We start from the raw sequence: 16,145 nt of genomic DNA on the forward strand, positions 1-16,145 counted from the left end.
AAAAACAAAATGGAAAGGAAACTAGCAAATCTTAAGACTCAGGAAGCCTCCACCCATCCACTCAACCTGAAGTCAGGAACCTCAGACTTCCTGAGTGCACAGCATGTTTTTTGAAGTGGCCAGTGCATGTGTAACATGTTTCTGGCAAGGAATGCCCTCCTGCCTCTTTTTCTTCCAAGTCTGGACATTTTTTCACCCTGTTAGATATCACCAAGACTACCAGCCTGGCTTTTTGTTTCTTTTCAGAGCAGACCTAGGAAATCAGACTCTGAAGGGCAAGTGAGTCGATCTGTCAGTAGCTCTTAATTGCCTTCCAGCCTCATTTGCTGAGACCGCAAAGGGGGATGATGGTTGATTATGTTTTAGCAGTGCATGTTTGTGTCATGAAAGCTAGACAGGCCTTGCCAAAACTATAAAGGCTTTTGCTCTTTGATACTGTGGCCTGTATTGGAAAATTAGTAGCTTACAGGTAGCAAGGTCTATATTGTGCTTGTTTCTTTAGCCATCTTACTAGAATGTTTTCCATTCCAGTCCAATTAAGTTATACATTAAAACATAAAAACTAGTGATACTGAATTCAGAATGGTAATTCACAAAATATTGTTAATAACAGGGTCGGGGTCCCTTTTTAAGGGGTGCTCAAAAATGTTTAAACTAAAATGAGGGTAGTAATAAAGAAGGTAATTGATGAACTAGATATTCCCATGTTGGATGGGGAAAGTAATAAACCCTATCCAGCATGGGGATATCTAGTCCCCAGCATCTGAAGTTTGATCCAAAGGCCACTTAAGTATAGGAAAATTACTGGTTTCTTTTTCCCCACTGTGTTTGTGTAAATCTGGAGAAGCATCACTTTGAGAAGTAGATCTGGCCATTGCTGACTGCACAAGTTCTTTTGAAGGGGGAACATGAATTTCATGGAGCCTGAATGTGTACCAACACAATACTAAAATCTCTAATTTTGTCTTTTGTCTTTATTTTTTTTCCTCCCTCTAGAGGCTATTCTTAGTTGCAAACACAAATTTTCAAAAGGGATGAGTTTAAGAATAGAGTGGAAGAAAATCCAGTCTCAAGGAGTCTCATTTGTCTACTACAATAGTGAATTTACAGGTACAGTACTACAAGCGGATGGATGGCTTAACATGTCATTCTCTAGCATAGCTATTGACTTTTTCTTGGGGAACAACACCAGGAAAATGACTGAAGAAGGCTCTTGACTGTTCATATAGAAGACCTATCTTTTTGAGAAGAAGAATTCTTCTCTGGGGAAAAAAAGGCATTTCTTTATAAAATCGTCGATTATGAGTTACCTTTTTAATGAAGTTAAATATAATAAAACTCAAGACTAAGAAAAATCACACTGCAGATTCCTTGGGATTTTTCAACAATGAAATTGCATGCAGATGTAAACTCCCCTAAACTACTGCAGGCTCTGCACTCCTACCCTAAAAAGAGGTTTCTGAAGCCTCCTGTAAAGCAGGAGGCTTAGGTATGAATAATGCAGCATTTTTTATATACATAAAATATAAACTCAGCTGTATATTTTAAATTATTTGTATTCTTTTCAGAAGTAGAATTTCTCTTTGTATGTTCTGAAAAGGACTTAGCTTTGTGTGTTAAAGAAAATATGGGTCTCTGTTACACTGTACACAATAAATGAAGGTTGAGAAGTGAAATAAAAGCACAGAAATTTTGTTAGTTTGTAGAACTTGCAGATGTGCTGACCTTGTTGATGAACTTGGTTTTTTTCTGCTTACATTTAATATAGAGAAACACTGGAACTCATGGTTCTGTGTGTGCATGTAACTTGAATTTCATAATAAGCTGTAGAATAAAAAAACCCCCAAATTTATTGTAAGAAGTCTGATGGCACCTTGCTAAATCCATTAAGTTTTTCTTGCCAAGTTAAAGTGTCAAATACTCTGCTGTGGTCTCACTCACAACTTTTTCTTTAAGGTAATTAAGTGAGTGATTGCCATGTCTCCAGTGGAAAGTGATGTCTTTCAGTCACCTCACTATTGCTACACATATTTTCTTGAAATATCTGCAGAAAAGTGCATTCCATCTTCCAACTGGATAATGTATGGCAGATGGAGGTTTTTTAATTGAGGGTGATTATTTGGAGTAAATGGAAGGTTCATACTGTCTTGGGAAAGGGATTACATATTGCTATTTGCTGATAGGTAACTAACACTGAACAAATGAGCAATAGTTTAATGTACAATATGACCTAAGTAAATTAAATTTATAATAATTTAATTATTATATTAAATTATTGTATTAAATATTACATAAATAAATTGTATGTGATTTCAGAATAAGCCAACGAGCCATAGATATTTGCTTTCAGACTGAAAGAGGGGAAATCTAGGTTAGATTTACAGAGGAAATATACACAGGAAATTCTTCCCTGTGAGGGTGGTGAGGCACTTGCACAGGTTGCCCTGAGGAACTGCGGCTGCCCCATCCCTGGAAGTGTACCACACTAGGTTGGATGGGGCTTGGAACAACCTGGTCTAGTGGAAAGTGTCCTTGCCCATGGCAGTGGGGGTGGAATGAGATGATCTTAAGGTCCCTTCCACTCCAAACCATTCTGTCATTCTATGATTCTATAAACAAAGAGCAAAAACCTCTCTGACTGTTCTCCCTAAAGGTGATCTTCGAGGCCGAGCAGAGATGCTGAATACAGGAATCCGAATTAGGAATGTGACTAGAAGGGATTCTGGGACCTACCGCTGTGAAATCAGTGCCAAGAGTGAAGAAGGACAACGCCTGGGAGAGGCTACTATTACTCTCACAGTATTGGGTACAAGCTTTATTACTTAGGCTTCTTCAAAGAAACTGGATGATGGGGTGTTGGGGTGTTGAAGGTAGGGTTGTCCACACAGTGTGTGGCTGCTAGGCTTTTGGGTCTTCTTCGGGATGGGTTTATAAACACACTTGCACATGAACATTCTACAACATCACAAAACAGCTTGGCAAAAGTCACGCTTGCATTAGAAAGGGACATAACTAGGGTTTTGTTATATAAAAGTAAGTTTCAGTTCTCAAAACTGAAATTGCTCAGTGGCTGAGAATCTGGATAAGACGATCACAGTGTTTGGCACTGGAAAGTCAGCATCTGTCAACACTTATCAAATATTTATAAGCAGAAGTTCATTCCAGTATGCTACAGTTTCCTCCTGGTTTTGGAAGGAGAGAGTCTTTGTGCAATGACAGCCAGACAGCTGGCAATCTGTGGACTTTATTTACAGGAGAGATGGTGGTGCGTGCTGGAGGGCAGTTGTTCTTTGTTGGTCTTTGTCTTCTTAGCCAGTTAGGGAACAGATGGAAAAGTGAATACTGAGCACATTGTTCTCACATTGGGTTAGGTATTTGTCCCACTGGATGAGTGGTAGAGGCCAATAGTTTTCCTTTTTCACTACAAGGGGCAAAAGAAAATACTTGCTTTTGTAGATTCTATATTTGTCCTATTAAAAATAATGGATCTTTTAAAATTGTGTATAAAGTCTCTTAAGTTCTTCATAAAGGATGATAAATGCATGAACTTCTGATTAACACCAACGAGGTAACCCCACTTAATCCTTTTTTCTTCTACTTTCTCAACAGCTTTCCTGTTTTAAATGTGGCTTCTTAATTTAAAGTTGAAATCTTCAGGGCCAAAGGAGAAAGGGAAATGTGTTGTTTACAAACCTTTTTGAAAGTTAATGTGAATTAGTGTTGCACTTGGTTTTCTTTATTTCTGCTTTTTGTCTTAAAATCAACCAAGAAAAAACTATCAATACTTGTTAAGGTGTCAGTTGTTCTTTTAATGTTCCATGGATGCCTTCACACCATTATTTGTCTTCTACATAATGTTAAGTACCAAAAAATAAAAAATTAAGTTTCTTTTCTGTTTGCATATTAAAAATCAAAAAAGAGACGTTCATCTTGATAGGAGAAGGAACAAACAGTTCTTCTGCATCTCTGTGGGGGAATGTTTGTTTTTAATTTAAACTGGAATGTAGTAACCAATTGGTTTTGGTCATCAGACTGGGGTTTACAAAGTGCTTATGATGACTGCCAGTCAGTTAATCTGACAATCACTTCTCAAAAGTCGACTCCTTTTAATACAAAAACTCTTTTTCCTCTTCCTCCCTTCAGTTTTTAAATACTAGGGCAGGGAAGGAGGCAATTGCTGGACTACAGATTCCCTGAGTTATCCCATCTCTGTCTGTGAACAAGAGGTTCCATACAAGAAACAAAGTAAAACGAACTCTCTGGGGTTGGATGAAAGTGCACAGATTGGAGACAGGATGACACAGCATATGGTGGGGGGAGGCTGGCAGTAAGCACCTCTTCCATTTTTAGCAACTCATAAATTTTACTGTGCTCTCAGGAGCACGATTCTGCCTTCTAACCCTTCTCCTGCACCTCATTTCATTGATGTGGTAGTTATCAAATGTACACAAGTGCTCACCTCCTCACTATGACTGTCAGCCTGTTGTCATGTGGACAGTACATGTATATATGTAAAAGTGCATGTGTAACAAGTGCAATTTCACTGTCCAGTTGCTCCGACTACTCCAATGTGTGACGTACCCAGCTCCGCAATGACAGGAACAGTCGTGCAGCTGAGCTGTAAGGAAACGGAGGGCTCCCCTCCGTCTGAGTACCAGTGGTACAAGAATGGCGTTGCCTTGCTGGAGAAGACAGGAACAGGCAGTGCTAGAGCAGCAAACATAACTTACACCATGAATAAAAAGTCTGGCACTCTGGTAAGTATAATAACCAACTCTGTCTTAGATAGCTATCAAGGAGACAAATTTACTGTTCAGTGCAATGATGCACAGGGGTCTTAATCCAAAAACTCACAAGGTCTTTGTTGGAGGTCAGTGTCATGCCGAAATATGTGCTGAGAAATGTAGAAGGTAGTTTCTGCCTCAAACCAGTGACAAGCCACTGACACTGAGTGATCCACACAAATTGGGTGAGGTGCAAGGCTGCAGTAGTGGTAACTGAGAATCTAGAAATACATGACAAATTTTACCTTGTCAGTTGGTAAACTAGTGCCAGGTAAGCATGAGGTCTTGGCATGGAAACGGAGCTATATGTAACAGAACCTTAACATTTGGAATAGTACCTTCACACACTTCAGGGGGAGTGCACCACTCAGGGCAGTACAGAATCTCTGCAATCCAATGCAATTTATAAGTTCCCATCCAGGACCTGTGAAGTCAGTGGGAATGAGTTGGGACTATAAGTAAGCTTAGTAGGTTCTTTGTTTTAGTTGTAGTTTGCTTAGTGGGCTGTGGTGTTGGGTTTTTTTACTTCAGAATTGGCTGTCTCTCTCTCTCATTCTTCCCCCACTAGCTGATCCTTCGAAAAAACTTGATGCTACTTAGAGTGCTGAGATTTTTCAGAAGCAAAGAGTTGTTCTAAGACTACCCTACTCTTGTGCAAAATCAGATGTGGAAACTGAAGTATGACTAAGCATTCAGATGTTCTGAGGATCCTTCAGCACACCATGGAAATCAGGTGGACTACTCAAACTTACTAATCACTTCTGAAAATACTGATGTATGGCATACATTAAAAAGAACAGGTAACAAGTCTAATGATTTAAAAAATAGAGACAAACACTGGAATTTACATGAGGTCAGTCTCTGTCATCTCTTTGTTATGGATCAAGTGAGAGCTTTAGACAAGCCCTGCCTTAGGCTTAGATTTTTGGCAGTAGCTGTACTTAGGTGACCTGCACTTAAATTGCTCTGGCTCACAGGTTCTTAAGAATGGACAATTAGGTCTATTATAAAATTAGTTACTTATTGAATAGACAGAAGGTAACAGACAAGAGGCCTTAGACAGTTACTTATTACACAGTATAAAACAAAAGAACTACTAGTAGATTACATAAAACAGTGCATGACATTAAGGTATCTATATTATAGCTAGAAAAGAAAGAGTACAGATTAGGAGTCAATGTAACTTAACACCAAGTTGCCAGTAGTGTACACAGAGTCCTTCCACTCAACCCCTGAGAGAGTAACCACAAAGCAGCATCCTGACTTTGGGGAGAAGACCCCCTACATTTCCAGGGAATGTGCAGAGGATTTCTGCTTTGTGAAAATACAGTGTAGCTTTTGTAATTTGTAAAGTGAGGTGTCTGTCAGTCAGAAATTCCAGCTTGTCTTTCCACATCTGCTTCCACAGCAAGATGTTTACTGTCAGCTGAAAGCATCAATGCCGTGGTGATGAAATAATTCACTACAAGGCAAACTGTCCTGACTGAGTTACTTCACCAAGGCTCATGTGAGGCTCATGTGAGAGCAAGATGCCCTGAGTTATTGCACCAGCTAACAAGCAACAGATAAGCTCTTCTGTGGCAGGAGGAGATGTCCGGCTACAGTCTCACTTCCTCATTTTCATTTTTACAGTAGTAGTAGTATTTGATAGTGTGGTTTAGCATTCCTCTGCTGGAAGAAGACATAAAGTGCGTTTTTGAAGGGTTGAGAACCACTCAAACAACTCTTTACTTCTGAAAAATTTCAGCCGACAATGCGTCATAAGTAGTATGTGTCAAGTTTTTTGAAGGATCAATTAATGGGGTTGTTGTTTTGATAAAATGAACTAACTGTTTGGTTTCAGGTATTCTGAAATTAGAACATATCTAAAAAAGTGGATATTATTGGAAAGTTCTGATTCACTGAAAAAGAATTTCCTTGTAGATACACTCCACTTAATTAAATGTCCATCTAAAGGAACCTCTTAGGCAACAAGCAGAAGTTGAAGGACCAGGGAATATGACTAGAGAGCTGTTACAAGGTTGAGATGGACCAGAATTTCTTACTTGCCTTCAGGGTTTTTTTGGGCTTTATTTGTTTAAAACTACAAATTCACACACTGACATGTCAAAATTTCTATCCTACAGGATTTTTTTTTCCTGTTCTGATAATGGTTTTGGACTCTTTCTTAACAGCTGTTTAATACAGTTACAAAGAATGACACTGGAGAGTATTTCTGTGAAGCCTCCAATGGTATTGGATTATCTCAGAAATGTTCAGTGAAGCGAATGCAAGTTGGTATGTGTTAAAGAAAATAAGGGTGGAAAATAGTCTTGCAGTAGGATTTATGTAATTGCATGGTGCAACTGAGAAGCTAAGACCAGATTGAATTAAATCTTTTTATTTGGCTATGGCATTTGGGGGGAGGAGAAATAATAAGTTCCTTATCACAGTAATTAGCTTTTAGATTGCCAAACACTAACTTCACAGAAAAGCATCGGACATATGAGAACATTAATATTTCCAAATGCTTTTTTTGTGGAAGGCTTACAGGAAGAGTGTGCCAGTCCACTGGGGTGTTTCCTCTTTATAAAGCCTCCCTTTTGGGATTCATTCATGGGAGAACTTAATTGGAACAGTCTGTAATATCCCAAAATGCATGAAGGTTTTTGCAAAATATACAGCTGGTTCTTGGAGATATTATAGAAAAGCAAATGGTAACAAATCCTAATAATTACTGCAGAGAAGATCCTGTCCAAGTGTTCTGTAAAGCAGTACATGGAACTGCAAAGTTTAATATGGTGCTTTCTTGGAACTTAGCTGAAAATCAGTGTCATGGCTTTTAATGCATTCCTGGTGGATTATGAGCAATTGTTCCTCAAGCTACTGAGATAGAAGCGCTCTGTGAAAATACACACTAAGTCCTAAATTACTATCAGCCTAAATTGTACAAAAATTGATACGTTTCAGGGTAAAAATCTCAACCATATCTTAACATATGCCTAAAGTTGGAATCCAAATAAGTAATTGGAAACATAACAAAAACCTATGAAAATGTTTCTGCTTGTTGATGTTTTTGGTTTTCCTAAAATGGATGATTGTCTGAAGCTCTTAGTGATTATATGAGGATATGGGCATGGTCTTTGTCATGGTTGAACTCAAGCCATCACCTCCAAAATAAAAATGGATGTTTCAGTAGCCTGGTGTAGAATTTAACTTCAGGCAACTCTGCTTTATTGTGTTGTATTTTAAAAGCCTTGTTATTTAAAAACTAAAAGTAATTCTGTTTTAAACAACTCATTTGAAGAGTTCTTTAGAAGTGGAACCCAACCGTCATCAGCTGTTTCAGTTGTGTTAAGCAAATTAACTATATGAAAAAACTTGCTTTAAGACTTATAAAGATTTCAAGGTATTTTCCCTCAGAGAGATATGACTTGGGTAATACTTACCTGGGGTAGATATGATGAGGAGTATGTATCCCTTGATCCTTCTTACTCTTTCCTTACTTTTGACCCAAACTAAGCAGTTGATATGTACCAAGCACTTCTGTTAAAGTGGCTGTGACGCAGTAGTGCTTTTTTACTGATTAAATACATCTCTAAGTATTACTAATTAACTTATGCATCTTGGGCCAAAGAACACCTATAGATACAAAAGATGTCTGTGGTAATTAGGGAAAAGTCCAGCCAGTGGAAATTTTTACAATTTAGAACATTTGACTTCTGTTTTATAATTACAGATGACCTTAATGTAAGTGGTATCATTGCGGCTGTAGTATTTGTGGCTCTGGTGATGGTACTGTGTGGCCTTGGAGTATTCTATGCCCAAAAAAAGGGCTACTTTGCAAGTAAGTAGAATAAAATCACTCCTTCCTTGTGTCAAAAACTGTCTGTGTTTAGCAGAGTTTCCATGACACACACTCTTGCCTAGAGAAGCTGTAGATGCCCCGTCCCTGGAAGTGTTCAAGGACAGGTTGGAGGGAGTCCTGAACAACCTGGTCTAGTGGAAGGTGTCCCTGCTTATGCAGGGAGTTGGAACTAGATGATCTTTAAGGTCCCTTCCAACCCAAACCACTCCATAATTTTATGATTCTGATGATATGTCCTCTTTTCCATGAAGGTTCTAACTCTGTGGTACTAAAGCTGGAGTGCATTAAAATAGCAGCGTTTTGTGCAGACATTTTTATTCTGCTAACATCTACTGCAAAAGGTACTTTGAAAATGACATGGAGATGTTTGTGCAGTTGCTTAAGGCTACCAAACAACCAGCTCGAGAAAGCAACGAGCCAGACCCTGGTTCCTGGAACCTTTCCACCCTAGTTTTGATAAGGAATGCCTAAGAAAGGCAACATAAAAATACGCCAGTTTTAGTCTACAACACCTGACCAGCTGAGGTCTGATGAAAGGGAAACTAAATTAACTGTCTTCTCCTCTGGGTCATGGAAAATGTTTGCTTTTAGGGATTACTGCAAAAAGCTTGACACCCAGCAACCCTCTCTGTATCCTTTACATCGGTACCTGTAGGGCTGAGCACAGCAACAATGAATGCCAAACATCAGGGTCTGAAAAGGTCAGCTGCCTGAAAGTATCAGAGGCTACAGAGCTGCACATTAGAGTTGGAGCTTCATTTACCCTTGAAAGCAACCTAATCTTTCTTCTTCTTAAACTCACTAGACCAAAAAGAGACAATTAGTTCAGAAACTCCTTCTAGAAACTGAAGAGCTGAATACTCTAGGAATAACTATTTCAAAGAACTTTAAATCAGCTAAGGAAACTGTTCTTGTACTAATTCTTTTTTCTTTCTTTTTCAGAGGAAAGCTCTTCCCAGTAAGTATCTTGATGCAAGTAGTACATAAATCACTGCAAACTTCATTTACATTTCAGATGATTTAGTAACCGTAATGATTTTTACAGCCTTTCTAACATGATTCTTGTGCAATAGCTTTCTTGACACTGAGATAAACCTGATCCTACACAACAGCTGTTTTCCTTATTAGAAACCAGTGTCCTGGTCAGAAAGTGAATCATTACATTACTGTGGTAAATATGCAGAGATGTGTCTTCTTACATAGTTATAGCTTACACTTCTAACTCAGCTATAGGTATTCATGTGTCTCCTCTTCAAACTAGACAAAAGACAATCCAAACCAAATTGGACTGCTCTCATATCCATATCTACAGGTTATTTCAGGAAGTGTTTTGTAAAAATATGACTGGTGCAAACTTTCTGACAATGCCTGGTCTACTCCTTTGATATGGATTTATTTCGCTCAAATTTCTTAGTAGCAAGTCAGAGTTCCTCAAGGTGTTTTAGTTCTGGCCATGAGCTAGACAAAAAGTTTAACTGGACGACTTGAAAAGACAAGCTAAAGAAGGTGATTGGCAGTGGTTTATAAGATAATGACTGATACCTAAAAGCATTCAATGGATTTATTATTGTAACTTTTTTCTAAGAGGTGGGGGGAAAAACACTGGAGGATTGCTGGAAATCTGGAAAAATGCATTCATATATAAGGTTCCCAAAGGGATAAACCCAACACCAGAAAAGTCACTATTTAACCTGTATTCCTTTCCTGCTTTGTTAACAGAAAGAAGACGAACTATCAATCTACAAGTGAAAAGGCAAGTCTTTTGTGTTCAGTAGTATGTTTTAAAAGCTTTAGATATCTTCAGATATCCTTAAATATCCTTAGATGTGTAATGTCTTTGCACACATACACAATTCCTCACTCCTGCCATGCTGTACCTGTCACCAGTACCTGGAGATACTTTATCTCTGTCTGCATTTACAGCTTCCTGTTGCACAGTCTCAAGTGCCACACAACTACAGCACTTTGCTCCATACTTTGCATCTTCTTGTACATATTGATTAACTAACTGAGACACAGTCCAAGACAGCAGTGAGAGAAAAATTGGCCCTAACTCTTCTAAGAATAATGTGGGTCAAAAGACTTGACTAAATATGGAAGCTGAATTTACTGCTTCCACCCCCACTTCCTTGAGTGGGCCCAAGGGCTTTAACTACACGTACATTGTTCCAGATTTTCAGATTGGTGCAAAAGGAATGGAGCTCTAAGTAAAACTTCAACTAGGACTGACTTAATATTACTCTCTACAGTTAAAGGACATTAGGAGTTTAAGTAGCATTAGTAATACTAATGTAACCTTAAAAGATCCCTGAACACCACCCATTTCCTTAATTGAAACAAAACATACTAAATTGCATGAGCTTATTCCGTGACCTAGTATGTATATAAGAAACTTACTGTGACCAACTATCTGTTTGCTCTGAGTGAGAAGGATAAAGCTTTGAAGAGCTATGGTATCTATTTATTGGTGTTAATGAACTTAAAAATCAGATTCTGAACAGAGATGTTTGATACTTGTCTTTATGAATAGGTTACTACTTCTGTGTAGAGTGCATTTTGTAGACCTCCCATCCCAGAAAAGAATAAACATTAACTAATAGTGCATCGGACACATTTCTTGTCAATCTTGATGCCTTAGTTTCTTCTGAAATGTACACTAAATATTAACCTGATTAAAATCTTTGAATTATTATTTATGTAACCTTGTTTGTTTCATTTAGGATTTCAAGCATACCAAGTCCTTTGTTATTTAGAAGATTTCAGCCTCTGTGAGGGATATCAAATGACTACTTGTTATACAAAAGTATCAAAGAGTCCTGGTTTCAGCTGGGATAATTTTCTCCATAGTAGCTGTGTTTTGGATTTAACATGAGAATAAAGTTGATAACACACTGATGTTTTAGTTGCTGCTGAGTAGTGCTTATTCCAAGTCAAGGAGTCCTCAGATTCCCATGGTCTTCCAGTGAGGAGGTGCAAAAGAAGCAGGGACAGAACACAGCTGGGACAGCTGATCTGAGCTGTTCAAACAGATATTCATAGAATCATAGAATAAGCTGAGTTGGAAGGGACCCATCAGGATCATGAAGTCCAACTCCTGGCCCTGCATAGGACACCCCAAGAATCCCACCATGTGCCTGAGAACGTTGTCTAAACCCTTCTTGAACCCAAACAGGCTTGGTGCTTGGTGACCACCTCCACACCAGAACATCACGCCCAGTATTTAAACTGGGGAAATTGGCCAGGGGAAGCCGACTGCTGCTGGGGGACAAGCTGAGCAGTGGTCAGTGGGTGGTGAGAAACTGTTGTGCTGTTGACTTTCTTGGGGTTTACTCCTCTCTCTCCTTTTCATTACAATTAATATTAATTGTTGTTGTTATTATTATCATTAGTATTATTAGTATTCTATTTTACTTTGTTTCAATTATTAAACTATTGTTCTCTCAACCCACCAGTTTTACTTTATTTTCCCAGTTCTCCCACTGGGGCTGAGACGGGGGCAGTGAGCAAGCAACCACATGGGCCTGAGCTGCTGGCTGAGGTTAAACCCCAACAGTCCTCTTTGGCACCCAACATGGGACTCAAAAGGTTGTGATAAAACCAGATCTGACTAGAGCATATTAAAAAAAATTTGTTATAAGCCTTCGTTGTATTGGTTTAATGGTTGCTGGTCACCATATTGATTCATTTGCTCTAGGCCTGTGTTGTTCTCTGTTGTACTGGCTTGTGATATGATAGAATGGCTGGTCATAAGCCTGCATGGGGTGTCCCTGCCGTCCTTTGGGAGCCACCTGGTGGAAACAATCCACAGTTACATCTACTGCCTTTTACCCTCAGAGAGCCAACCCATGGGAAAAACACCTTCCTTCCCCTCCAGGATGATTACAGTAGCATTTGAGAATTTTAAGGACTTTGCATATCTTGTCACTACCCTTGAAACCAACCTGGTCCTTTCAGTAGCAACCAGTATGTTGTTGCGTATGGTTCAGGCCTTCTTTAGATTGAAGAAATGATCTGTGGCTGCCAAAACCCCATCAACATGTATTGTGCCTACACAAACTTCAGGGACAGGCCAACAAGAGGCAACCACTCAATCCTTACTCCTGAGTGAGCTGAGGGATATACATAAATATTTCAGCTGTTGTCCTGATGAGCACATTACCACCTGGTTGCTCTGATGCTGGGATTAACAGGGCTAGCGGATTGGAATTAGAAGGTAGGAATCACTTTCTAGGAAAGCAGGCATTGACAAGGTGATTGCATAAGGGATGCAAGTCCTCAGCCTCTGGAAGTGACTCCTGTCAAGCATGAAGGAAAGGTATCCTTACAAGAAAGATGTTACATGTCACCATGCAAGTGGAAAGATATCCAAAGCCTGAGAGAATTAGCTGCGCTAGAGATTATTTATTTTGACCTGGACAATACACGGTTTCCCACAGATCCAGACCAATTCCTCTGCACACGACCCATGTGGTGGAAGTTTGTAAAGTGTACCAAGAGCACACACCAACCCACTGGCAACATTAATCTGGAAAGACACCACACCACCATCTGTGGATGCAGTGGATTGCCATCTCCAGGTATATGAAGACAACCTCTTTTCCTCTCTCATCTCATCTGTGGAGAAACTATCAGATAAACTGTCCCAGGAGTTTCAGTGGTTCAAAGAGGGTATGTCCATCTGTATGGACCCACCTCTATGGACTCATGCTAATAACAGTAAGCATTGGCTCAAGAAAGAGGATATGGAAGGTACACACTAGGGGATACCCTGGGGGTTTAGCTGGGAGACCACAGAGAGGCCATGAAGAATTGGGATGGCAGACCTACCTTGACCCTAGAGACATGGGTACATGGATTGTGAGGAAAACAGTTCCAAATGGGGGTTCTTCCAGGAGAGCTGCTACTCCCATCTCCAGTGGATGGTTTCCCAGGCAGAGTGGAAGGGCTGAATTTACTCCTGATCCTATAGAAAGAAATTCTAATCCATTTCTTCAAAAAGTAAGCTCTCTTAGATGCAGTGGGTTTTTAGAGAATACATATTCCAAACTACAGTCTGATTGTAAGCCCTCTTTATCAAGTCACTCAGAAGAATGATTTCACATGGGGCCCTGAGCAACACCAAGCCTTTGAACAAATTAAGCTAGAAATACTTGGAAAACACTCACAGATGCTTGGGCAAAAGAACGTGGCATTAAGTGGGTATATTGTATCATGCACCAGCTGAGAAAACCAAATGATCCAATGGACTGTTAGACTACACTGAGAGCAATGGGCAGGGGGACCTTCAAACATTGGGATGCACATTGGCAAAGGCCACCTGGTGAGTCAGCACTGGAAGATCTGCCAAGTGGGCTGGCCCTGCCCAATCAAAACTTTTACTGTAGAAGGGAATAAAGTTCCTGTAGTGCACATGAAAAATGTGCTGCAGAAAACAGTTGGGATTATTCCTGCCTTGGGCAAAGGCAAACTCATCTGTAGTACTGTTTTTGCTCAAGGACCTGGGCACACTTGGTAAGGCGGGAGGATGGGCAAGTCTCGTTTGTGCATTGAGTAGATTTGATTGAATAGCCAGTGAATTGTGTGATGTTAATTGCTGTATAATGCTGTATATTAGAACTTCTATGTCAGCTGCATGACCACCACTGTACTGGGCACCTCATGCCTGTCTCCACCCCTCCAGCTTTGGGGATCTGAACCCAACTTCCCTTAAACTGCCACGCTGAGAATGAACTTTGATGTAACCAGGCAAACAGAACAGTGATGGAATAAGAATTGGCTTCAACATGCAACAGTCCAACACCAAACACCCTCTTTCCTGCCCTGAAAGACTGTTTATGACATTCATAAGTCATGGACTAAATGAACTCAGTAGATTTCTATAGGAGTTGTCTATAGATTAAGGAACTCTGTGTGCGTCCATAAAAAGACGGGAAAAGTGGTGGTATATTGGAAAGCGTGGGACCTGGCATGACATAAATGGTATGGAATAAGCAGCTGATTGATACTTTTCTGGTTTCAGCTGGGAGTTAATTTTCTTCCTAGTAGCTGGTACAGAGCTGTTTTTCTGAATTAATATGAAAATAATGTAACACACTGATGTTTCAGTTGTTGTTCAGCAGTCCTTACTCTGAGTCAAAGATTTTTCAGTGTGCAATGCTCTACCAGTGAGGTGCTCAAGCCATGAGGGAACAGGGCCAGGACCCTGACCTGAACTGGCCAGAGGGATATAGAACATCATGCCCAGTATATAAACTGGGGGGAAGTTGGCTGGGGGACGGGCTGGGCATCAGTCAGCAAGTGGTGATGAGCACTTGTGCCATGCATCACTTAGGCGTCTCAGGTTTTCTCTCTCTCTTTTTCCCTTATTACTACTTTGGTTCAATTATTTAACTGCTTTATCTCAACCAGTGAGTTTTGTTTCCAATTCCCTTCCCTACAGTAGGGGGAGGAGACAGGGAGTGAGCCAGTGGCTGGCTTAGTTGCCAGCTGGGATTAAACCACAACACCAAGGGATCTTTTGACCTCTGCTCTGTAAATATTGTTTCCATGTATTACATGCTGAAACTGCCAATATTTAGTCAACCTAGCTGTGATGGAATTTCAAAAAAACATAAACCCCCAAAAAATTAACTTGCATATTCAATTTAGTTCTGTGTGAAGGCTTCTCATTTTTTTCATATGTACATGCAGCAATACAAAATTTACTCTTGCAGCTTGGAACAATCTATTCAAATAACTTTCATAGATGACCTCACTACTTGTGTCTCAACCATTGTCAAGAGCTCAATTTCTCCTGCAATTCTGATTTACTAGGACTTTGAAATTGTATTAGATTTGCCAAAATTGCCTCTAAGTGTGTAGCTGTGCAGAAGTAAACTCACTATGCTGACAAAATAAATCTTCCTGTAACTAAAACTCAAGCAAGTGTTTTAGTGTCTAATGTGGAAGTCCCTCTCTCTGTAGGCTGCATATGTAATTTCATTCTGAAGAAAAATCATGCCAGTACAATTCAAATGGTAGTATGTAGGCTCTTAACTGTTGATGTGTTTATGTAATTTTTCAGGTAATAATTATTACAAATAAATAGGTCCTCAGAAGCTAAAGTGTTCGTGTCAATAGTTCAGTCACAGAGATTCACACCTTACAACCTCATTAGCAGATTTCAGTTTCTTCTGGAAGATTAACACTTCATCACCTTTGTGTTCATTGATGCAGTGTAGAATTAAGGCATTTGTGCCTATGCTTTTGGCTGTGCAGCTCCATCACTACTGTAGGGCTTTGCTACAGACTTAAGGTTCATAGTGTTTTTTTTCTGCAGAAGCTTTTTGGATAAACTCAACAGAACAAGTAGTTGCTTCCTGGTGTATCATTATGAGTGTTAGAATATCTCAGCATTAAAACATAGCTCACAAAGGAGTTTTGCAGTTAACATTGAGCAGAACTACTCAGCTCCCGCTGTCATGTAAGAGTTGATGATCACAGCTAAGTATGCTCACCATGCAGTTAAGAGCTTC

General features: G+C 39.6%; 1 protein-coding gene across 3 annotated transcripts in view; it reads left to right on the top strand.

The window, feature by feature from the left end:
• Positions 1-16,022, top strand: part of JAM2 (junctional adhesion molecule 2) — a 57,903-nt gene extending 41,881 nt beyond the window's left edge. Inside the window, exons 3-10 of one of the 3 annotated variants that reach the window (XM_082277501.1) lie at positions 997-1,110; positions 2,654-2,806; positions 4,552-4,757; positions 6,959-7,061; positions 8,503-8,610; positions 9,574-9,589; positions 10,351-10,384; positions 11,352-16,022. In XM_082277501.1, the coding sequence (XP_082133627.1) occupies positions 997-1,110; positions 2,654-2,806; positions 4,552-4,757; positions 6,959-7,061; positions 8,503-8,610; positions 9,574-9,589; positions 10,351-10,384; positions 11,352-11,384 (767 nt within the window). In that variant the 3' untranslated portion in view covers positions 11,385-16,022. Of the gene's footprint in view, positions 1-996; positions 1,111-2,653; positions 2,807-4,551; positions 4,758-6,958; positions 7,062-8,502; positions 8,611-9,573; positions 9,590-10,350 lie in introns of all 3 variants that reach the window. The other 2 variants (XM_082277500.1, XM_082277499.1) reach the window with 2 other exon arrangements.
• Positions 16,023-16,145: the final 123 nt, after the last annotated feature.

This window comes from Coloeus monedula (assembly GCF_965178545.1).
Source record: "Coloeus monedula genome assembly, chromosome: 3".
NCBI classification, from domain to species: Eukaryota; Metazoa; Chordata; class Aves; order Passeriformes; family Corvidae; genus Coloeus; species Coloeus monedula.